We start from the raw sequence: 24,070 nt of genomic DNA on the forward strand, positions 1-24,070 counted from the left end.
TATACCCAGTTAATGCTAGCCCATAAACTAATTTATAAACCAAATACTTGGCCAGCATAGTCCACTATACTACAAACCGATACTCCTACAAGTACACTTAGATCCTCCAGCAAATTTTCTTGGGTGGCGAAAGCCAGGGTACCTTTTTGGCTGGGCTTATATAGGCCCTAGGGCCAATAGCCTAGTACCTACCTATGAACCTATACAGACATACATATTGCATTGTTACTTGACATGCAACATTTTATGGAATGCTACTCCTGAAAGGTTATTGCATCAGGGGTTATACACTCATAGAATAGGAAGTGCTTGCACATCTTCACACATTTATGGACAGCAACCACATTGCAAGTAACAACATGCTCCACAAAGTTTGATCTTTGGTAGTGCTGATGATCAAGATATATCTTTCTATGTTTACAGATTAAATCGGTTTATTGTAATCACAGAATTTTATCTGAACATCTAAAAGTATGGAATGCAAAGACATATAAAGTACGAAGAAGTTCACAAATATAAACAAATAACAGAAACATGATAGTAGTATAGGGGCAAGGATTTAAGCGAGTTAAAATAGAAAAAGTTGCTCACTATGAAGTATTGTCATAACTCAGAATTTAAAACAGGCACTGTGGGTGGTCAGCCGTGATTACGGTGGTGGAAGGTATAAGATGTAGGGAAAGTGTATGAATTAAGTCAGTTAAAATACTGATACCCAAGACAACAGAAATAACAGCAACATGGAGGAAGTGTATACTCTCATAACAAACAAAAAAGGACAAACAGTGGACAACTTGCTTAATTGAATGCACAATATTTGTAACAAAACTGGTTTAGATAACATGCAACTTTCTGATGTCAGACAGTAAACCGTTCAATATATCAGGCAAGTGGTGGCTGTGGAATCTCGCTCCTGGTTTGAATACAGTTTTAGGCACACTGAGATGGTGTTGTACAGATGCTTTTAGCTGATTTGCAAGTTGGTGTCAGGAAAGTCAGCGTAGCTCTCAAATGAATCGGGGATAAACTTCAATAGAATGAGAGACAAATCCAGAAATACTCAATGACAACCGGCAACACTTTTTAAATAATTAATCTTGAAATACTGACAGAATAACAAAATACGAATCACTATACATTTTCCGAAGGAAAAGAAGCCTAGTTAATATCATTATGTATTAAGTGTAATTCACCAGTTTTATGATGGATTAAGAGGGACAAAACTCAAATTTGAGTGAAAATGTAGGACGTCCCTTAAAATAAAGGAGAGGTGAGATATATGACAGATAGAGTATTGTTTTTGGTGCCCTATCATGAAATCGAAAAAAACAGCGGATTATAAAACAGCAGAACTTGTACATCCTTTCAGTCTATTAGCATTAATTGTCCATTAAGATGTTACAAACTTTACAGCTCTAACTATAAACTTTTTCAAGACCTGCAGTGTTACAACGCCAAATGTATGAAAGTGTAAATTTGTGCCTGAAGCGTTTTTGCAACCAAATTTTGTGAACTTTTACTTTTCACGGTTATTCAATTCACTTGCTAACCGTGGGAAAGGAAAAATGAGGCGATAGAGTAGAAAGTTTAGTCGTGTTTTTGCTGAGTTGACAAAACGAGCCTTCCCACTGAAATCTCCCAAAATTCACCACTGGGGCTGAAACATTCACGGTAATTTAGACTGCAACTGTATGCCCAACCAGTAAAATAAACGTATGAAGAAAGATTAGGAAATTCATCACTGGTAGATACCATGCACTGTAAAAAGCAACAAATATTAGTGCATTTAACTGTTTCCCATTAGAATATAAAATATATTAATATTACAACCTTGTTATAAGCTGAAAGAAGTTATAAATACTGTGCTTTTAAGACCCTGAGGATCAATATTTTACTCTTCTTCGGTAACATTACAATGTGTCAGATTCCAACTCCTTACAAATATTACAGCTGACAACTTGCATCAAACGTCACTTCCGGATTCATGGGTCCTCTCCCGTCCAATCAGGTTCCCTTGTTTTGCTGGATGAAGATGGCGGCGTTGGGGACAGTGTTACTGGAATGCCTTGTTTTTGGTGTTGTGAATGTGTCTCTTATTTTTTGTTTCTGGAATGCGGAATAAAGTGGATGGTATTACAATCGGTAACTTTGGATTTAATTGTATTGAATTTTGTGAGAAGAAGGCGAGAGACGGAGGGAGTGAGGAAAAGGAGTCCCGCAGGGGCTCCTATTAGGTTGAGTGTCTCTCGTAGCCTTTAACTGGAGATATGTATTTTCTTACTGGTTGGCCCAGGAGGCTGGTGTCCCCCCTGAAAACTGCAGAGACACCTTTTCATATCCAGCCGGACCCCCAGCGGGAATTCTTTTCTGTCTTGTCCCAGACGCAACTCAGTATTTGGTATAGCAGGGTAAGTATCCAATAGACTTGTATGCATTTTCTTTCAAGTGTTGACTCGCTTATTTTCAGTTAGAAATGTTTTATGCAGTGTACTCACTTTAATTATTAACATTTCAAGCTATTTTTATTTACATGTATATATTTAAGTGCTTGTTTAGTTTACTTCGTGACAGTAGACGTTCGATTATGAAGTTGTTAACTTTTATTGGGTTCGTGTTTATTTTAGTACGTCTTTAGTATTAATCATGAAACGTACCTTTATTAACAAAGGTACTAGGACTTTACCATTTGCTGTCAAAACCACGAATAGATAGACTCGCTGACCGCAGCTGTCTTGCTTTGTTATGGGCTTATACATTTAAGTACACGTCGGCAGGCTTGGTATGGGATAGTTGTAGACTTGCACACAAGTACACCAGCGCAGCAAGGGCGCACGCCGCACTTTTTTTTATTTTAGAAACCTTATTAGTAAAACTGTTTTGTGTGAGTGTATGTAGTATTTCAGTACAAAAAGGTCATGTGAGCTTTCATTTTTGTTGTGGTCCATCACTAAGGAGGTTAGTGAAATATACAGTTGCAGTACTTCATTTGGGGTCTTAAAAAGTTCACGTACCTCGAAGTTCCACATTAAAAGACTGAAATTTTTAAATGAAATCCATTGTAAATAAGAATTAATCTTCTTCTTTACAAGTAAAACCAGCATATTTTAACCATCCTGTGACCTTCCTAGTTGAAGTTGTTAGTCAGCCGTATGTGTTCCATGTTTTGCCCATTTGTTCCACATTATGAGGGCTAGTGTTCCTCATTTTGGAAATGGAAGGTTGAGAGCTATGCGTTGTACTACTGTACATACAATTTGTAGTTATGATATTGCAACTTTCAGTACTTTTGCAGTAGTTATATTAAATCTTTAAGCCTAGCTCCGTCAGAAATGAACTCCGCTCGTTAAACGAGAGAGTAAGCTGATAATGCAAATTTGCAGATGTAGCAGGGATCTTCCGTTTTTCTGAGCTTTTTTAGCATACAAAGATTTCCTATATCTCGTTAGGTGTCAGTTCCCTAAACTCACGCCATGTTCACGATTATTATACAGTAGGGAGCTTCCTCTTCTGTAAGCATTCGTGCTCATGGAGATGTATTTTTGTATCAGATTAGATTAAATAACTAACTGAAACACTGTCGCAACTATTATTCGATCGGAGGTCCTTTGATGTCAGTTGTTATGAATATATGTTTGGTATGTGTATGTAAATAGAGGTAGTAAGGATTGTCCGGTCAAGTTGGTCTGATGTTCTCTTACTTGTTTTCTGATGTTCTCGTTTAAGTTGCAGAGTATAGTTGGCTACTAAGCCGTGAATTTTCCCAGGAGGGCAGAAAATGCCAATTCCGATCTTTCAGAGATCGCCTCATCTGTCACTATTGACTGTTAAATACATGCATTCTAATAATTTTTAAACATTTGTTTATAATTAGGTATGAAGACAGCCCCTGTGGTCTAGCTCATTTTGGTGTTACACTGTCATGTGGAAATAAGTATCTGGGTCATGGCTGAATTCAAGTTTTTGTCCGTATAACACCTGCAGATTGTTCACTGTGCCCACCTCATAGGGACAACAGCCTAGTAGCCTCCTGAGGCCCTTATAAGCCAGTCCAAGAGTTTAGCCAAATCAGCACATGATGCCCCTGTCCAGCAGGGACATGATTGGAATCCCAGGGGTATATTTTCTGTTTACTATCCAGTTATCTAGGTTGCACTTAAAAAGGGGTACTCTGCTTGATGTGGAGAGGGAATCTGTCCCATATATGGGGGATCTCTGGGACACAAATCTGTCCCACCAACAAGTCTTGTTGATGTCACAGACCAGGTTGAGGCCGCGGATGCTGGTTACTTCAGTGGAACTTGACTTGGGACTGCTGCATATCCACATCAAGGTGGGGTCCGTGATCACCTTGTATGCCAGGCAGAGGTCACCTCTGAGGAGTCTGTATGAAACTGAGTAGAGGAATAGTGCTTTTACCCTGTGTATGGTAGATGTTTGAGGCCCTCCATTTTTGGGGGAGTGGGGTCTCCCATTAATGTTCTGAACCACTCTGTGTTCATTTTCAAAACTGTATCACCTTTCCTAGATTTAGATGAACTTTTCGTCTGAAAGATGTTAGTTTAGAGAACTCTACTAATGCCGATTTGGTTCAGATCCTACCACGTATCAGGGTTTCACAGCCACCTAAAGCACCACTTCTCTATTCTGCAAGCATTAGAACCCAAAATTAACTGTTTGAGGTGAGCTTTTCATGAGTAGTATAGTTTTTTGGCGACCATTTTTTAGAGGTCATAATGATAGATGAGAATTTCACATCTGAGTGGTTGTTACTTATGAAGGATGGTAATTTTCAGTATATCCTAGCATGCCTTCAGCCTAGTGACATTGTGCCATGCCTTATAGTGCTAGTTGTTATGAATTGGCACTTTCTCCCACAACCCACTGTCTGCTGGGATGCTGCTGTGTTCCTCCTAGGCAACAGTTAATTTTTGTATGTCCAGATTCAGTAGCCCCTGGCCTTAATCTGAGGTTTCTCTTCCATTTAATTAATTCCTTAGGTCTTCCTTTATGTGTAACTTAGCTTACTGTAAATCTCAACAGTTTGACTTTGTGCAGCCAGTGCTGTGGCATAGAGGGATAAAACCATGACTACAGCCCAGATGACCTGGATTCTATTAGAGGTTGGAGCATCTGAGGAGCTGACAGAGGGGGGCTTTGTCTAAGGCACTTCTGGAAGGGAGGTGTGGTCCATAGAGGAAGTATGAAGCAAAAATGAGGGGGGGGGGGCATAACCAGAATGTGATGATCAGATGTATTTTTTTCACTCTGTGGTCACAGTAATCTGCTCTCAGGGTGGAGACTTAAAGATGCAGCTTGGGACTCTGTTTAAGATCTGATCGCCAACCTGCTCATAATCCTCTATAACAGCTTTATTATGTTTTTGAGACATGGATGCTGAGAAATTCACCATGAGAGTATTGTTAAGGTTGGGTCTTGCACCATAGTAGTGTTGAGCCAGGATATGATTTAGCTGTTTTTTTTTTTAAGCATAATATGCACACACTGTATTTTCTTTTTTGTAGATGGAGAAAGAGAATTGTAAACTGTGGTGTTTTGATACATGGTTGGTATGTCTTTTTAATTGGAGGGTTGGAGAACAGTATGTATAAAGCTGAAGGCTTAGGTGGGAGGGGGGGAGTAAGCTAGGCAATACCTTCCAGCAAGTCTGAGTCAGTCATAGCAGGCATATGAACTAATGAGTTGAAACTGGGATTTGTAATGTATGTAGTCTTGGTCAATTTAAATAGAATTGGACAACTTAAATGTAAAGGGTGTTGCTACTCAGCAATGGCCAGTAAAAACAGGGCAGAGGAGGAATGGAGAGTTTGCAGTAATTAGTGTACTTCAACGCTCACAACTGATAGGCAAGACCTTGTTGTAAACTGTGGGTTAAACCTTTGCAGAGAATTATAGCTTTCTTACTATTCCAAAATTAGTTGTTAAAAGCTGTGCTTGGTTATAAAAACAACAGTCTGAGGCATGTCTTTTGTGTCAGACTGCTGTTGCCTTCTCTGTGATAAGCCTTTTGCAACTGAGAAGGTAGTTTATCTGGGGTCTTCCTCTAAGAGCAGGACAGTAACTTAGAAAATTTGAAGAGGAAAAGCAGAGGGGGATTGTGATTATTAAAGAATGAAGTAATTCCAAAAGCAATATTAAGAAACAATAGGTATGGATTAGTAAAAGGAAAATGGGGGTTGTTACAGGGAAAGTAAAAGAAGATGGAGAGCAGGGAAAGGCTACAGATGGAAGGCATTGTATTTCTTGTAAAGAGGAATAAGAAACATAAGCACGTGTATGTGCTGCCATTGCACTGAATTGAGGGATCAAATCCAGATTAAGTGCTGTTTGAGAGTTACTATTAGGAGGAGCAAATAATAGGTGAATGGATGGAATGTAAGGTAAGAGGTCACAGGGAAGAGAGAAATGCAAATCCCAAAATGAGAAAAACATTTACTTAGTAGTAATGTCATTCCTGTTATGTAACAGTGCATCTCCAGTAGTTCAGTCAGAGAAAGATTGCCTAGAAAGTATTTACCAGCAATTTGTTATACACAACAAATTGATTTGCAGTTCACTTAAAGGTACAGTGCAGTACACATTTGCATTCCTAATGTATTGTATCCCCTTGTGATATGCAAGGAAATGGGCAGGAACTTCACCACACGCCCATTGTTATAGCTAAATTTTAAAATACTCCCTGCCAGCGCACAGTGATGTAAGCAGACATACATTTTATAGCAAACTGCAAACAAAGCAGCTATCTATTTTGCCTTAAAGCTTTTAAATGAAGTATGAAATATAGCAATGTAGAAATATAGTTAGCTTACTGGGGGGATTTCCAACATCTAGTGACAGACTTCTTAACTGCTTCCTAACTTTTTTTTTTTTACTTCATGACTTTGTAACCTTTTTTAAATCTTGTGTTTACTGATGTTATTAGTAATGTTGTTTGATGTATGGAGCTTTTCTCCTCGGGCCTCCGCTGAAAATGGACATGTATTCAGTTAGACTCTTCCAGTCAACGTTGTTGTGTCTTTCGGCTTTTCCCGGTTAGGGGTCGCCACAGCGGAACTCCGGTTCGCTAATGATTGGCAGTGGATTTTTACGTGCTGAATTGCCGGCCCTAACGCACAGCCTTCAACGAAGGTACGCCCATTCACGCATGTATCTACAGTAGACGCTCTAGCTGAGAATCGAACGGGACAACGTCTTGCTGTGAGGCGACAACGCTACCACAGCACCACCCTCGCGTAGTCTTTAAATACAATAAAGTTGACTGGATTTGTAGTTATGGGAGAATCCAATGTATCACTAAATATTTTGCCTCCTGGTCTGTGTAATACCATCTATTGGCCATTTTCCAAAGTTGTATCCAAAACAATTGCAGTTGAGGGTAATCCCTGAAATGTGTTAATATGATACTTCATACTGAAAATTGCATCTCCAACAAATCGGTATATGGTTGACTGGTCTCTCGGAAGACTTATTGAAAGACTTCTCCATTGGGGAAACATTTTCACCTAGGAGTTGAGGTGATCTTTTTGGGTAGTTGTAATATTTTTATAATGGGGCTCTCCCTTCCCTTTTAAATTCCCTACTTTTAGAAAACTTTGACTACACGAATGAGACAATTTATAGTAAAGTTGTAGTTATTAAAGTCGGGGCATGCGCTTTCCCACTGTAGTATTTTTGTTTGCAATTTCAGGAATAGCTGAAGGAGGAGAGAATTAATAATTGCCTGAACATTAATATAATTAATTTAATGGTTTATCCATAGAGATAAGCTAGTAATAATTAATCTAATGACCTATAGGGATTCCATAGTATGCGTCTGAAGGATTTAAGATTGCAAAAGGTATATAGCTGGAGGATAAACAAGCTTCTTATTCCACCATTCCTTCTAGGGAAACATTTGCCAAACTACTTGAAAGCTTGGGTGTGAGATAAATCTACCTTTTTGAAAATTTTGTTGCTAGTCTTACATGTGCTATTAAGATACTGCAGTTGTGTAAAGCTTTGTATGGAAGTCCACTGACATGGCAGAGAATAAGTACCTTGCCTGTTGTTGATTGTCCCCTTTGCCAAAAGATGGGTAGAGTTGGGACTGAAGTGTTGTTGACGTCAACATTGGCCATGATAGAGAGGAGTCTAGTGAGGAGTCTAGTGAGCAGAGATCCACGTATAGACTGAAAATATTTGCTTGATGAGTAAGTTAAATCTGACAATCGGATGCTACCATAAGATTTACGAGTATAAGATACATTCTTATTTCCTTTGTGAAGGGCTAGGGACCATATAAATTTAAGGAAGTGTACTACCTCGGTAAACAAACTTATTAAATATTCTGTCCCATTTTCTCAAGGTCATTGTACGAATCCATATGGTTAATTCTTGGAGGAGACAAAAGATCTTGTGATACAATATCATTTTGAGTAGGAGAAATTTGTTCTCAGAGGAGACTGACTTTGAAATGCTTCAGCAATTCTGAATGTCTCTTTGAGGGTCTGATTAAAAACAAAATCATATGCAAATGAAACTTCTCCCCCGAAGTTTTACAACCTGTAAATCCTCCCTGTCTCATGGAGCAGGGCTGGCTTCCTTCCTCCCTGCCTGCTGGAATGGCTGGCTGGCTGGCTTCCTCCCTGCCAGCTGGAATGGCTGGCTGGCTTCCTCCCTGCCAGCTGGAATGGCTGGCTGGCTTCCTCCCTGCCTGCTGGAATGGCTGGCTGGCTTCCTCCCTGCCTGCTGGAATGGCTGGCTGGCTTCCTCCCTGCCTGCTGGAATGGCTGGCTGGCTGGCTGGCTTCCTCCCTGCCTGCTGGAATGGCTGGCTGGCTTCCTCCCTGCCTGCTGGAATGGCTGGCTGGCTTCCTCCCTGCCTGCTGGAATGGCTGGCTGGCTTCCTCCCTGCCTGCTGGAATGGCTGGCTGGCTGGCTTCCTCCCTGCCTGCTGGAATGGCTGGCTGGCTGGCTGGCTTCCTCTCTGCCTGCTGGAATGGCTGGCTGGCTTCCTCTCTGCCTGCTGGAATGGCTGGCTGGCTTCCTCCCTGTCTGCTGGAATGGCTGGCTGGCTGGCATCCTCCCTGCCTGCTGGAATGGCTGGCTGGCTGGCTGGCTGGCTTCCTCTCTGCCTGCTGGAATGGCTGGCTGGCTGGCTTCCTCCCTGCCTGCTGGAATGGCTGGCTGGCTGGCTGGCTTCCTCCCTGCCTGCTGGAATGGCTGGCTGGCTGGCTGGCTTCCTCCCTGCCTGCTGGAATGGCTGGCTGGCTGGCTGGCTTCCTCCCTGCCTGCTGGAATGGCTGGCTGGCTGGCTGGCTTCCTCCTGCCTGCTGGAATGGCTGGCTGGCTGGCTGGCTTCCTCCCTGCCTGCTGGAATGGCTGGCTGGCTGGCTGGCTTCCTCCCTGCCTGCTGGAATGGCTGGCTTGGCTGGCTGGCTGGCTGGCTTCCTCCCTGCCTACTGGAATGGCTGGCTGGCTTCCTCCCTGCCTGCTGGAATGGCTGGCTTGGCTGGCTGGCTGGCTTCCTCCCTGCCTGCTGGAATGGCTGGCTTGGCTGGCTGGCTGGCTTCCTCCCTGCCTGCTGGAATGGCTGGCTTGGCTGGCTGGCTGGCTTCCTCCCTGCCTGCTGGAATGGCTGGCTTGGCTGGCTGGCTGGCTTCCTCCTGCCTGCTGGAATGGCTGGCTTGGCTGGCTGGCTGGCTTCCTCCCTGCCTGCTGGAATGGCTGGCTTGGCTGGCTGGCTGGCTTCCTCCCTGCCTGCTGGAATGGCTGGCTGGCTGGCTTCCTCCCTGCCTGCTGGAATGGCTGGCTTGGCTGGCTGGCTGGCTTCCTCCCTGCCTGCTGGAATGGCTGGCTTGGCTGGCTGGCTGGCTTCCTCCCTGCCTGCTGGAATGGCTGGCTTGGCTGGCTGGCTGGCTTCCTCCTGCCTGCTGGAATGGCTGGCTTGGCTGGCTGGCTGGCTTCCTCCCTGCCTGCTGGAATGGCTGGCTTGGCTTCCTCCCTGCCTGCTGGAATGGCTGGCTTGGCTGGCTGGCTGGCTTCCTCCCTGCCTGCTGGAATGGCTGGCTTGGCTTCCTCCCTGCCTGCTGGAATGGCTGGCTTGGCTGGCTGGCTGGCTTCCTCCCTGCCTGCTGGAATGGCTGGCTTGGCTGGCTGGCTGGCTTCCTCCCTGCCTGCTGGAATGGCTGGCTTGGCTGGCTGGCTGGCTTCCTCCCTGCCTGCTGGAATGGCTGGCTGGCTTCCTCCCTGCCTGCTGGAATGGCTGGCTGGCTTCCTCCCTGCCTGCTGGAATGGCTGGCTGGCTTCCTCCCTGCCTGCTGGAATGGCTGGCTGGCGTGCTTGGAGGGCACGCAATGAACATGTCTTGGGACTGTTGCTTCTGTGAGAGACACCAGTAGATGACCTGACCTCTAATAGCAAGCACATTGTGCACAATTTCCAGTGTCTTTTGGGAACTTTAGTACAGTTTGTGTGCCTTGGACATGCATCTCCCATGGGAGACAAAAGGTCTCAGCAACTCTCCTCTCTCCCCAGCTAGCTCCAGGAGGTGCCTGCGATGCTTATTGATATTTAATCATGCGAGTTGTAGTCTGAACTTTGTAACCCTTTGCTCTAGTCTCCCCAGCTAGCTCCAGGAGGTGCCTGCGATGCTTATTGATATTTAATCATGCGAGTTGTAGTCTGAACTTTGTAACCCTTTGCTCTAGTGTCATGGCACAAATCTGGAGGGGTGTGGTACTGCAGTGCATTGTGGGGTTGGGGAGAGTGTTAATCTGGGAAAACTTTTATAATCCCATTGTCTGCTTGCATTAGTCCTTTTGTGGATTAAAGATCTTCCTTATGGATCTGTTGTTTTTGCAAGTTCAATATGTTTTTATATCATTTTATCTTCATATATTTGTAAGTATATGTGTGCGAATGTGTAAATAATATATCCTTACACATACACACAAGTGCTTACTATTCATTTGTGAATTAGGTAAGAGAGAAACAAGCACATACTTCATTTGTGAACTGGGTAAGATACAACAAACACAAATTTTATTTATTGAGTGAACGAGTGATTTAAGGATAGTGACTTGCGTAAAGATGCACAATATGCAGGCTCAGCCTGAGGGAAATTAACCCAGGGCTACATGGGCTACATCCTGATACATACTAACTCCATTCTGAGCTGCAGGAAGGTAACTAATCTCCTTGCTTTTGTAAGACTTCTAAGCCAGGAAACCACTTGCTTCCTGTCATCTTTTCATCAAAATCCTCCTTTGAAACACAAGTTATAGTTTGCTTTATTTCATAAATAAAGGAAGTTGCAAAAAGATGTAAAATACAGTGGGTTATGCACAGGTGTTAGTATTAAAGGTCTGTCTGGTGATACTTATTTTAAATTACAGATTTATGAAACAATGCTTAATTTGCCAACAATTACTAATGTTATGTTCAACTGAAGGGTTATATAGCTGGAAATCTGTAAGATAGACCCAAAGTATCAGTGAGAGAATTGCCCGTATGTTGAGTTTTTCATTGTTGTATATGAAACATGGCCTCCAGACAGGTAGCATGCTGTTTGTTTGCAGTATAGGGTGGTATGTGCAAATTGAACATATAATAATTTCAAAATTAATGAAACGACAAAAATGTGTATGCTAGATGGCAAGTATCGGTGGCAAACTGTTTGCATTATTAATGTAATTTTTCATAACTTTTTGTAAATGCTTGTTAGCTTGTAGATGCTGTCTTTACTACCTTTGTTTTAGGTGTGTACCAGGACTTCTTAAACACTGATTAGTATGCTCCTGTCCGGACTCTAGTCATGTTTTTTGTTATAGCAGACTGTGCTCTTACGAGATGCACTGGAACTCTGCTTTCCTGACAAGCTATACTCTTCCAGGAAGTAATGATTACCCACTCACAGCCTTGGTGTACATTGTTGTACTGGTGGAATGGTGCCAGAATTACAGTAATTTCCAATTCCTGATGGAAATGCCACACTCTACATCCTGTAATCCCCCCCCCCACCTTTCTTATTGCCCTGGTGTTGTTATTTTGAACGTCCTAAGTTAAATAAATACCCCAAATGTTACTTTCTTCTTATGCTCTTCACATTCTGTAGTTTATATCATTGCTCCCCATGTGCATTTTTTCCATTAAATATAAGTAGCCCTAGACTAAACCATTCCTAGAGTTTTAAAAGATTCTGTTCCATTGTTTTCTCACCATGTTACACAGCTGTGTGCAGCACACACAGCATGCATCCAGAAGTGAAGCAGGATTGTTTGTTCCCTTTGTTTGCAGGTAATCTGGTAGCTTTGCTGTTTTGTTTTATTTTATTTATTGATTTTGATTGAGGTGATCGCACCTGTTTTATTTTTGGGGTAATGAAAAATCATGTACATTTATGGTAAATTGAACATATGATTGCCTATCTTATCCATGATATCAACATGCTAGCTGCTTACTGCATGTATTGACATGTACTGCCAGTGCTGTCATGCATTGTTTCTTTTGATGTGCTTTATTACTAGCCTGTTTCTCAACAGCATTTTGATTGTTGTCTTCCTTTGTCATCCACATAATGCTGTCGTAGTAGTTCTTGCCTTCATACTTTATTCTGCAGTTGTATCCATTCCACATGGTATTGTTGATGTATAATCTTTGTACCTGAACTTTGGCCATATGTGCTGAGTGACTCACGAACCAGGCAAATAAATATTTTCAGTATTGTTGTACCGTTTTGCATAATTCAGTTTTTTGTTCATTTTTAAGTTAGTGACAATACAATGGCAATCTTTGGGCACATGAGTTGCATCTAGCTGCACATTTAAACATTACTGTGACTAAAGCCTGAGAGATGACTGAGTAGTTTTGGCTGCAAGTCAAGATTTAGGAAATGTCAGTGTCGGATAGCGTTGTTGCCTCACAGCAAGACGTTGTGCCGTTCGATTCTCATAGAGCGTCTTTCTGTGGAGACATATGTGAATGGGCATCTCCTTCGTTGAAGGTTGTGCATCAGGGCTGGCAAACTCGGCACGTAAAAAATCTACTGCCAATCATTAGCGGACCGGAGTTCCGCTTTGGTGACCCCTAACCGGGAAAAGCCAAAAGAAACAAACAAAACAGTGTCTGATTTATACTGTCTGATATTTACAACCGCTAACGTACAATGTTTTGGAGCAATAGCATCCTTCAGATTTTTTTAAATTGTACTCTTTTCAGGCTACTTGAATACTAGTCATTTCTCACAAAACAAGTGCTACAGAAAGAGAATAATTTTACTGGTAAGAAAAGACAGCTGTGCTTTGCAGAGAAATGAGGAGAGGTGCTTTAATGGGAATGATGTGAAACCTGAGGGAAGACCTGAGAAGTAAATAACTCACTGGACTTTGTTATGGAAAAACACTATATATATGAAGGGAAATTTTGTACCAGAGAGAGACTGTATTTTGGAAGAGCCAACATTTAATTTTGATGACTGGTGTGATATCCAACAAACACTGTCATGTAGTGTTTAGTGAGAAGTGAGAGCTTATACATTCTAGTACACTAGATTTCTGTTTCAGATGTGATTTGCTAACTGATTTATTTGAAGTAATTTACCAGACATGCATTTTAATTCTTTACTTCTGCTAATCTTATTTCTTTCTAAATTTCATCTGCTATTTGTGGTCTCCCACTGTTTCCTTTTAGTTTTTGCTGTTTTCAGAAAAAGTGTGAGAAAGCTTGAGGTGACTGGAAATGTAGCCTTCTAGATGGAAGTTGCCATGTTTAAAAATAATCGCTAGGGTCTTAATTGGCAAAAATCACTTTCCTGAGAAAAAAAGCAGGCAACCACAGCCTGGTACTGCAGGGATTTCTTGAAGACAATAATGTTAACTGCTTACTATCCTCTTCAACGTATTGTAACTACCGGTGATTTGAAGGACTTCGCTGTGTCAAAGCAATACCTAGGTAAACCTTGCCTCCAGTAGTGTACTCCCCCACATTACCACTCCAGATATTGATTCTCAACTTGGCTTTGATTCCATTCTCCTACTTCAAAGAAACACAGAAATGTTCTTTAAACACCTTAGGTAAAAAAATCTGGATACGTGGTGTGGTTGTAGATTTCATTTTTGCCCTACTTGGGCTAAAATATGTCTGCACCCTTTAGTGGGCACCACTGGCAATTTCTGTTTCATCTCTGCTGTTTGTACATGCAGAATTGAAACTTGCCTATATAATACTTAAGTCCTAAGTTCATATTCCTAATGAGATTTTTAGACCCATTTCTAATCTCTGTCCTCTTACCAAAATTGAGAACCTGGTCTGTAGTCGCACCACTGAGTACATCAAAACTGCTGTTTCCTAACAGACTCTCACTGTCTCTAGGGCTGGCTTTAATACCGTGATCTCTTTACAAAGTTACCGGTACAGTATATAACAGTGCACTACTGACAGATATACCTCTCAACATTTTACTACAAGAAGTCTGCACAAAGCCTGAAATAGTGGTGGGACAACGGCCAAATTAAAAGATGCTTTAAATGTGTGTACTATACCTGATGATTAGTGGCTAGAGACAAAAGTTCAATCCTGCCCTTCCCTAAATGAATTAAAATGTCTTCGTTATGGAGAGGCTTCCTTTGTTTTGCTTGCTGGCATGAGGTAAGAAGTGTGGAGGTAGTAGGCAATGTATTTGCTTTAATTTAATTTATTTTTTTTCATAACTAGAAGAAGCGTGTGTGTATTAACTGTTGGTTAGTATCTAGAAGCAAAGTTCAGTTATGCCCTTTCCCAAAGGATTTTAAACAGCTTGTTTAGTGAGAGGCTATTTTTCTGTTTGCTTGCACTTGGGTAAGAAGTATGAAGGTAGTAGTTGCTAGCATTTTGCTTTATTTTATGTTTACCCTCTAATCCTTTGTAGGAGCAGGGTTGACAATTTTTGTTTATGCTTGTTTGGGTGGTAGTGGTAGTTAGCCTATATTTAATGCTTAGTTACTTTCATTACGTTTTTCTGAGTTTTGTTTTTTTTTATTTCCTTTTCTTTTGTCATATTTCACAGGAAATCTGATTTGTAATAGACTAAATGGATGAATTCTGTCTGGGATCTTAAGAGGAGTTTGTAACTCTGTTGTTCTTGCCAAGTGTATGGCAGAAATATCTCATACTGGCAGGTTTTTAAGAAAAAAACATGGCCTAGTTGCACAAAGCACATGCTGCTTTATAATGGGTGGACCTTAACAATGACTATAATGTTGCAAGTGTTGATCTTGTATTCAGCTGAATCTGTCTTAAAATGTAAAAGAGTTCAAACCTTGGCTGCTGGGCTTGCTGCCATAGGTAATGGGATCCAGTAAGATTTATTAATTGGCTGTGACAAGGTCTGTCAGTGGTAATTCCTTGGATTTTGTAAGCAGCAAAAACGTTTAAAGACTGATATATTTTGTTGATCACTGAAACATGATTTAGTGAAAGAAATAGCGCCACCCTTCCATTCCACGTTATCTGTATTTATGCATCCCAAAAATACTCTTCCAACATATAGCTGGATAGGAGGAATTGTGAACTGATGTGGAGTTTATTAGAATTATTCACAGGCTGCTTATTAAATGGTCATAGCTTAATCGCTTGTCATAAAAATGCCCTGGTGTACATTACTTCTAACTCATTAATTTAATAATTCACAGCATCCTTAATGACAGCATCTTACAAAAAAGTTGTTAATGTACCCATAAGGAAAGGCAATGTCCTAGATGATATTTGATTCTGTGGTCAACAGTGGTACAGAGCTGGAGCTTGGTATGTTTGATCATAGGTTGGGTACTAGGCCATCGGCCCTAGGGCCTATACAAGCCTAGCCATAACAATTCCCTGGCTATTTCTTTCCAGAATATTTACTTACCTGGTCCCCTGTCTAGCAGGGCGACTGACATGATCCCTTGGGTGAATTTCCTGTCTCCCATCCAATTGTCAAGGTTCCTTTTGAAGAGGGCATGGCAGTCTGTTCCAGAGTATGGTGAGTCTCTGGGTCAGGAACCTATCCCGCCAGCATGTTTTGTTTATTGTGATGACCAGGTTTAGATACCTGGAGTGTGTGGCTCTGAGGGATTGGGATTTAAGTGTAGCATGTCCAACAGCACTGGGTTTGACATGGCCTTGTATGTTAAGCGGAGATAGCCTCTGAGTAGGCGGTATGCAACAGAGTATAGCTGTAGTTTTTTTTTTTTTTTTTTTAGACGGTCAGCATAGGGCATCTGCTTTAGGCCTGTGATTCTTTTAGTGAGGTATTTTTGTGGCCTTTCCAGTTGTTGCAGATGTCTTGTGAGGTACATACCAAGCTGGGTGTTATACACTGTAGTGGGTCTAATGAGGGATGAGTACAGTGGGACAATGACCTCCTTTTTTTACGGATGAAATGCCCTTAGTGATGAGGTGTGCCATATAGAAGGATTTTCTGACTGTTGTGGCTATGTGATTATCGAAGGTGAGACCACTGTCCACCTGTGTCGCCAAGTCCCTTATCACACTTTGTGTTTAGTGTACTGCCACTTATGTACATGTTTTTTCCCAAAGGGGGATAACTATACATTTCTTGGTATTGAGCTTGAGCCCATGGCTCTGGCACCAAGCATCTGTTTCTGTAAGGCTTTTTTGTAGAATATCCACATCATTTGGGGATTCAGTAATGGCTCCCAGTTTGCAGTCATCTGCAAACTTTGTTAGCCAGAATCCCTTAGTGCTGGCCTGTACTCCAGAGAAGTAGATGCCAAACAAGAGCAGTCCCAGGACTGAACCTTGAGGTACTCCGCTTGTCACTTGTCTGGAGATGGATTTTGAGTCTGCTACTTTTACAGTGTGGGTTCTGTCAGTAAACCGGTTGGCAGCCCATCGAGTGATGTAGGGATTAATGCCAAGCTTAGTAAGTTTATCTGTGATTCCATAGTGGGGGATGGTGTTGAAGGCCTTGGCGAGGTCCAGATAGGCTGTGTGGACCGTCTTACCTTCATTCACGGCTCTAGAGACTGATTCAGGTTGAGGAGACAAGATCAGCCCTTTATGAAACCAAACTGGGGGGGGGGGGGTCCAGTGTTTGAAGGTTGCCAATGTTTTTCTTTATAAGTTCCATGATATTGCGTTCCATGGCTTTGCAGATCAGGCTCGTCAGACTGATGGGATGATAGTTCCCGGGATCCAAGGTGGATGGGCCCCCCTTGTGGAGTGGGATAACTGTAGCTCTGTGCCACTCATTGGGCATGAAGCCTGAGGTGAGGCTATGATTTAAACATGACACTTGGGTGAGATGCCAGTTCATTTTGTAGTTCATGTAGTACACAGCCTGGGAAGTTGTCTGGTCCCATGGATGCTGTATTCTTAGCTTTGAAGAGTGCGTTTTTTACCTGTGTGGCTGTGATTACTGGAATTTGGCAATCTTTTGGTATAGAGATGGGCTCTTTTTGGGGGTGAGAGGACGGTGAAGTTGGCACTGAATTGATCTGTCAGGATATTGGCAATATCCTTGGGATCAGTGTATTTAATGCCATTCTGTTGTAGCTCAGAGCAGATCTGAGCATTGCCATTTAGATTCTTGACATAACTGTAGAATGCCTTGTGGTTGTCCTTGGAATCTTTGGCAATTTTATTTTCGTAACTAGATTTGGAGGATTTTTATGAGGGATCTCTGCTTCTTACTGAGGCTGGTAAGGGAGTTTTTTGCATCATGGGATTTTCCTCTTTTCTGCAACAGTTTCTTCTTTCTGTTGTATAGTTTGTTTATGGCAGGAGACCACCAGATTCCGTTCCTTTTTTGGAGGAGACGAGACCATCCTGGTTCTGTTTGGAATGGCATGATTCATGCACAAGTGGATGTGCTCTTACAGTGCCTTAGTGTAGGATTCAGCAGTCGAACTTTCAGTTCCTGTCTGCATGGGTGTCATGAAGTTTGTCACTTCTGACTTGAGTAGCATGAAGTTTACTTTGGAGAAGTTTTTTATGGAGGTTTCCCTACTGGGGGGCGGGATGTGGACGTCAAGGGTGATTGGCTTATGGTCAGACCTAACCACATAAGCATTTCTTATGTGCTGGATTACCATGTTCTTGAAGTTTAGTTTGCTTTTATAGTCCAATATTATGATTGGTAAAACCATTGAACACGACTGGGAAACCTTTTATAATTTTATCCACTCTTTGATTGATAGCTATGTTTCCTTAGGTAATTACACTAGAAATAGGAATAAATTGCCATTGTCATGGTTAACTGAATTTTCGAGGGCAAGGTGCTCTATGCGTACCTCTCACATAGGTTCATAGGTAGGTACTAGGCTATTGGCTCTAGGGCATATACAAGCCTAGCCAAAAAGGTACCCTGGCTTTCGCCACCCAAGAAAATGATTTCCTGTGCCCTTATCAAGCAGAATCACAGAAATGGTCCCCGGGGTGAATTTTCTATTACCCACCCAGTCATCAAGATTTTTCTTGAGTGCTAATGAGGAGCTCTGTTTGACATAGATGGGTAGTCTGTTCCAGAGTATGGGAAGTCTCTGGGACAGGAATCTATCCCTCCAGCATGTTCTGTTTACTGTGTTGACAAGGTTTAGGTCCCTAGAGCGTGTAGCTTGGAGGGATTGGGATTTCTTTAAGTGGAGCATGTCCAGCAGCTCTGGGTTTGACATAGCTTTGTATGTTAGGCAGAGATCACCTCTTGAGTAGGCGATATGCGACGGAGTAAAGCTGGATTTTTTTTAGTCTGTCTGCGTAGGGCATCTGTTTGAGGCCAGTAATCCTCTTTGTCAGGTATTTCTGTGGCCTTTCCAGCTGTTGTAGATGTCTTGTGAGGTACATACCAAAAGGGGCGTTGTACTCTACTCTAATGGGTCTGATGAGTAGAGGGGAAAAATTACCTCTTTTTTTTTTTTTATATATATATATATATATATATATATATATATATATATTTTTTTTTTTTTTTTTCTGGATGAGAAACCTTTTGTGATGAGGTGTGCCACGTAGAAGGATTTCCTGACCAATGTGGTGTTGGTGATAATTAATGGAGACACTACTGTCCACCTGTGTCCCAAGGTCTCTTATCACACTTTTGGTGTTAAGTAGACTACCGCCTATGTGGTAGTTCATGGGTACAGAGCTTTTACCAAAGGGGATGATGATGCACTTTTTGGCATTGATCTTGAGACCATGGCTTTGACACCAGGCATCTGTCTCAGTGAGGCCCTTTTGTAGGATGTCCACATCGTTAGGAGTTTCGATTATCTCTCCTAGTTTGCAGTCATCTGTGAATTTAGTTAGTCAAAGACCTTCTGTGTTGGCCTGTACTTCAGAGAAGTAGATACCAAACAGGAGAGGACCCATGGCTGAACCCTGTGGTACTCCACTTGTCTGAACCCTGTGGTACTCCACTTGTTATTGGTCTGAAGTCTGATTTGGAGTCTGCTAGTTTCACAGTGTGGGTTCTGTCAGTAAGCCAATTGGCAACCCATCTTGTGACATAGGGATTTATACCTAGTTTAGTGAGTTTATCTATAATTCCAGAGTGGGGGATGGTGTCGAATTCCTTGGCGAGATCTAGATAGGCTGTGTGAACCACCTTACCCTCATCTATGGCTTTGGTGACTGCTTCAAAGTCGTCTGTCAGGTTTAGGAGACATGATCTGCCTTTTACAAACCCGAACTGCGTGGTGTCCAGAGTTTGGAGATCTCCAATGTCTTTGTTTGAGTTCCATGATGATATGTTACATGGCCTTGCAGACCAGGCTCGTCGGGCTAATGGGGCGGTAGTTCCCAGCGTCTTTTTTGGCCCCCCCTTTGTGGAGTGGGATAACAGTCGCGGTGCGCCATTCAATGGGCATAAAGCCTGAGGTGAGGCTATGATTGAACATGGTACTTAGGTGGGGTAAGAGTTCATTCTGTATTTCGTGTAGGTGGCAGCCTGGGATGTTGTCAGGACCTATGGATGCTGTGTTCTTGGCTTTGGAGAGTGAGGTTTTTACCTGTGCAGCTGTGATTACAGGGACTTTGCATTCTTCTGGTAGAAAGATGGGCCCTTTAGGGGGTGAGGGGGGGGGGGTAAAAGTTAGTACTGAAGCTATCTGCCAGGATGTTGGCAATATCAGTTGGTTCTGTATATTTAGTGTCATTGTGCTGTAACTCAGAGCAGATCTGAGTGTTGCCATTGAGATTCTCGATGTAGCTATAGAATGCTTTGTGGTTGTCTTTAGAGTCAGTGGCGATTTTGTTTTCATAACTAGCTTTGGGGGATTGTATGATCGATCTCAGCTTCTTACTGAGGCTGACCAGGGAATTCCTCCAATTGTGGGATTTTACCCTTTTTTGGAGGATAGCATCTTGGTTCTGTTAGGGATAGCACGATCCATGCACTAAATGTACCTCATTATGAGGAAAGTTCCTCATTTTGATTCTTAAAAAAAACTCCCATGTTCCTCACAGTTCTACATTGAAAGGATCTGTAAACTTGCAGTGTGTTAAAAGACTTTTTATCTGATATCCATGGCAAGTAATACTGAATCATACTAATTCATGTAAAGAACTTTTTATAAGTAAAAAGTATCCTAGTTTAAACATCTATGAGCTATCTAGTTGAGATTGTTAGCAAGCTGCTAATAAGTGTTCCACATTTTATCCATCGGTTCCACATTATGAGAGGTAGTATTTCACATTTTCGAGATGAAGATTGAGAGGCGTGGGTATTAAGTACCTACGGATGGAAGTTCAGCTAACCTAAAGCTTGAGTAATGAAAACCTATGCTATCCCTTCAGATGACATCCCCATGTGCCAAGGTTGGCTGACAGCTCCACTATGATAAGGATACATTTTACGTGTTATGAGAAAGATACTGTCTCCATTTGTTTGAAGGGCAATGGATAACCTGTTAATGATACAAGTGCACTGGCGAATCCTTTTGCTGATTCTTTTGTAGGGTAAAATGCCCTGGGTCAGCTGCATGTTTGACTGACTTTCAGTGTGCTAATGGGTGCTTGTCCTGTCATTATGGTTGATCACATATGGAAAGCTTGGAAATGTATCAAACCAAATTTGGCTGCTGCGTAGTGTTGCAGACAGTTTAGCCAAGTGCCTTTCCATTCTGTTTCAGCAGTCACTGGAGAAATGGGTATGACCCTGACATTTGGAAGGAAGCCATTGTGGTCTCCAGTGTGATGATGTGAGGTAGTGCCAGCTGTGCCAAGGGGAGTAAGACAGTGCATGTGTAACATATGCCAGCATAGCTAGCTGGAGTTTTGTAAAGAACTGTGTCTCATTTGAATATCAAACTGATTTGTAAAGATGCGTGTGTTAAAAATGTATTTGTAAAGTTGCTTGAGTTAAAAATGTATCTGGTCCTGCTGGGCAGAAAAGAAATATGCATGTATGTCAGACTGTATGTATTTTGAAAGACTTATTATTCAAGTTCTATGTATCTAAATATGAAAATATCTGTAACAAGGTGGAACAGCAGGTACTAATAAACTTCGAGTGGAAACAAAACAAAAAAAAAAGCTTGCTAGGGACAAGGATGAGTATTTTAAAGGTACTGCTTACCCGTTGCCAAAAGGTTACATGAGGGAGTAGAGCATGGGCAGGTTGTTGGTGCTGTGGGTTATTCAGATGTTACTCGGAGAGTATATAAAATACATGAAGAGCATCTCCAAGGTACTAGAGAGCAGGTTGTACATGGGTCTAGCGATTGTGATATTAATTACCCACCACTTAGAAGATCAGAACAGATACGTAATAGGAATAGACAAAAATAATTTTTTACCCCAGGCCCACGCCTCCAAGGTGGTTTGGAACAAGATGAAGAGTCAGAATTGGAGAATCAACCACCACAACCGGAAGTAGTTTTATCTATTTATTCAACAAGTGATAACTTGACTAACTATATTTATTTGTACAGCTTTGAATGAAAAATGTTGTCTCCCCAAGGTTTTAATATCTTTAATTACACAGAATTAGACACAAGTCAAACCCACTTTTCCCTTTTTATAAATGGTTTTAAATTCATCCACTCTTTTAGATTGGGGGCTACTGAAGTGCTAATGAAGTTTTTAAAAGGAACTTGAACTTTCATGTTATGTTTCAAGATCAGGTAACAAATGATGATTTTACAGGTCCTGTTAACAGTCAACTTTTTAAGAAAAAACTTTTTTAATCCCCAATTCATCCTACTATTATGGCATATGATAAAGTTTGTTCTGTCAGGAATCAGGCAAGACTGGTTTAGCTTAAATTGTAGTTTCACCACTACAGATGGAATTTTGTGGTGGAAGTAACGGAAATTATTATTGATAACCACCTTTTTACTTTTGAAGGTGAGTTTTTCAAGTAGATTAAATGTGTTGCACTGGGGGGCTGTGCCCCTATTTGTGCTAATTTAGTTATGTATGCCTGGGAACTGGGAAGAGACTTGTGTGTAACTCTAAATTTAAGGAGAAATGGGTTATTTATTTGTTACCTGGATGACATTTTTATCCTTTTGGCGAGAGAAACCAACAGTCACAGACCAATTCGCCATATTTTTAAATAGTATTTCATCATTTTTTAAGTTTACAAGTACCTATTCGTATATTAGTATTGATTTAACTTGGTTACCTTGTGTAAAGATGAGTGAAATGGGTTTTTGCATCTAAAATCTTTAGAAAAGACACATTTTCTAATAGTTATTTAGATTACCAAAGCAATCAACCTTATCACACTAAAAAGAATATATTTAAAGGTCAGCTAGTACGGGCTGCTACAATGTATTCCAACTTTTCCAATTTTAAATTGGAACCTGGTAAAATTGCACAGATGCTTTTAGAAAGAGGTTATCCAGGTGATTTGATTTTTTTAGGATAAGTGAGCAGGTTCTTCAGGGGTGGGGTTCCAAATTTAAACACCTGTTGAGCTCTGATTGTGAGAATTTACAAGTTACCAGTTATGGCATTAAACTTAAGTTCATGAACAACATGGTGCTACCATTTGGTGAAGGTTGTAGGCAAGTTAAGGACATTATGATAAAAAACTGGTGTGATTTGTAGAAGTATGAAACAAACCAAGCAATGCTGATACTAAAGTGTTTAATAAAACAAAGTTTTCAGGTCAGACATACCCTTCATCAGTTTGTTTGACCAGAAAGCTTCGTTTCATTAAACACTTGTTTAGTATCAACATTGCTTGGTTTGTTTCATACTGCATCCGGTCTTGGTTTTATGAACTAAGCTTTGTTCTGCAACTGTTTGTTTTTTGATTTGTAGAAGTAACCTCTGTTTAGTAGAATTACTTGGTGAAGGTCCCAATTTTGTTTTTAATAATGGGTGGACATCTTAAGTTTTTATTTGAGCATCCTTCATCACCAGTCTCTTTTAATTTTAAAGGTACTATTCATTGTGGAACTTGACAACATGCTCTTACATATTGGAGGTCATCACTTTGGTTTTGCAAAATCCACCTTTGGTAATTTATTTGAAGAATGGGAATTGTGCTATTAAAGGCATTGTTTATTTAGCTGTCTGTAAAACATGATTTTTTTTATGTGGGTAAATGGAAAGATAGCTGAGGAAAATAATTTATGAGCATTTATATGCGATTAATAAAAATAATTTGAACTTTTACCAGAAATAGTGGGCTTCTGGTATCATTGCATACGATCTGTTTACACCTTCCATCTTCTTTTTTACTTTAGAGCCGATATGCAATGGAGGGGTATTCCTTAACCTGTCAGATGTGCAGGGAGTATAGTGCAATTCAAAATGGCATTGGATGAGTGATTCTGTGTTTTTTGTACCAAGTCTTTCTTATGGCAAGCTCCTAAATTGTCCCCTGTAGACTTTTGAATTTATAACTTGAATGTTGAATATTAACTTAGTTGCTAGAATAACAGGTTTTATGTTGGCATTTATTTTTTGAACAATATGAGACCAAAGATTTTTGTTTGCCTTCACAACCCTCCCCTTTTTGCCATATCATTGTCTAGAGTTTGTGTATCTCTGTTCTGTTTAGTGTGGTGCTATTTGCCACCCATTTACACCATGCTGTGTTGAAAGGCTAGCATTTCTACCGACATGTTCAGTTCCTTCTGCTTTCG

General features: G+C 41.3%; 1 protein-coding gene across 1 annotated transcript in view; it reads left to right on the forward strand.

Moving 5' to 3' along the window:
• The first annotated feature begins 1,991 nt into the window (after positions 1-1,991).
• Positions 1,992-24,070, forward strand: part of RIC1 (RIC1 homolog, RAB6A GEF complex partner 1) — a 2,584,659-nt gene continuing 2,562,580 nt past the window's right edge. Inside the window, exon 1 of the mRNA XM_044061149.1 lies at positions 1,992-2,408. Within this exon, the coding sequence (XP_043917084.1) occupies positions 2,268-2,408 (141 nt within the window). The 5' untranslated portion in view covers positions 1,992-2,267. The remainder of the gene's footprint in view (positions 2,409-24,070) is intronic.

Source organism: Protopterus annectens, chromosome 2.part0 (genome assembly GCF_019279795.1).
Source record: "Protopterus annectens isolate FY-2018-M chromosome 2.part0, PAN1.0, whole genome shotgun sequence".
Taxonomy (NCBI): domain Eukaryota; kingdom Metazoa; phylum Chordata; order Ceratodontiformes; family Protopteridae; genus Protopterus; species Protopterus annectens.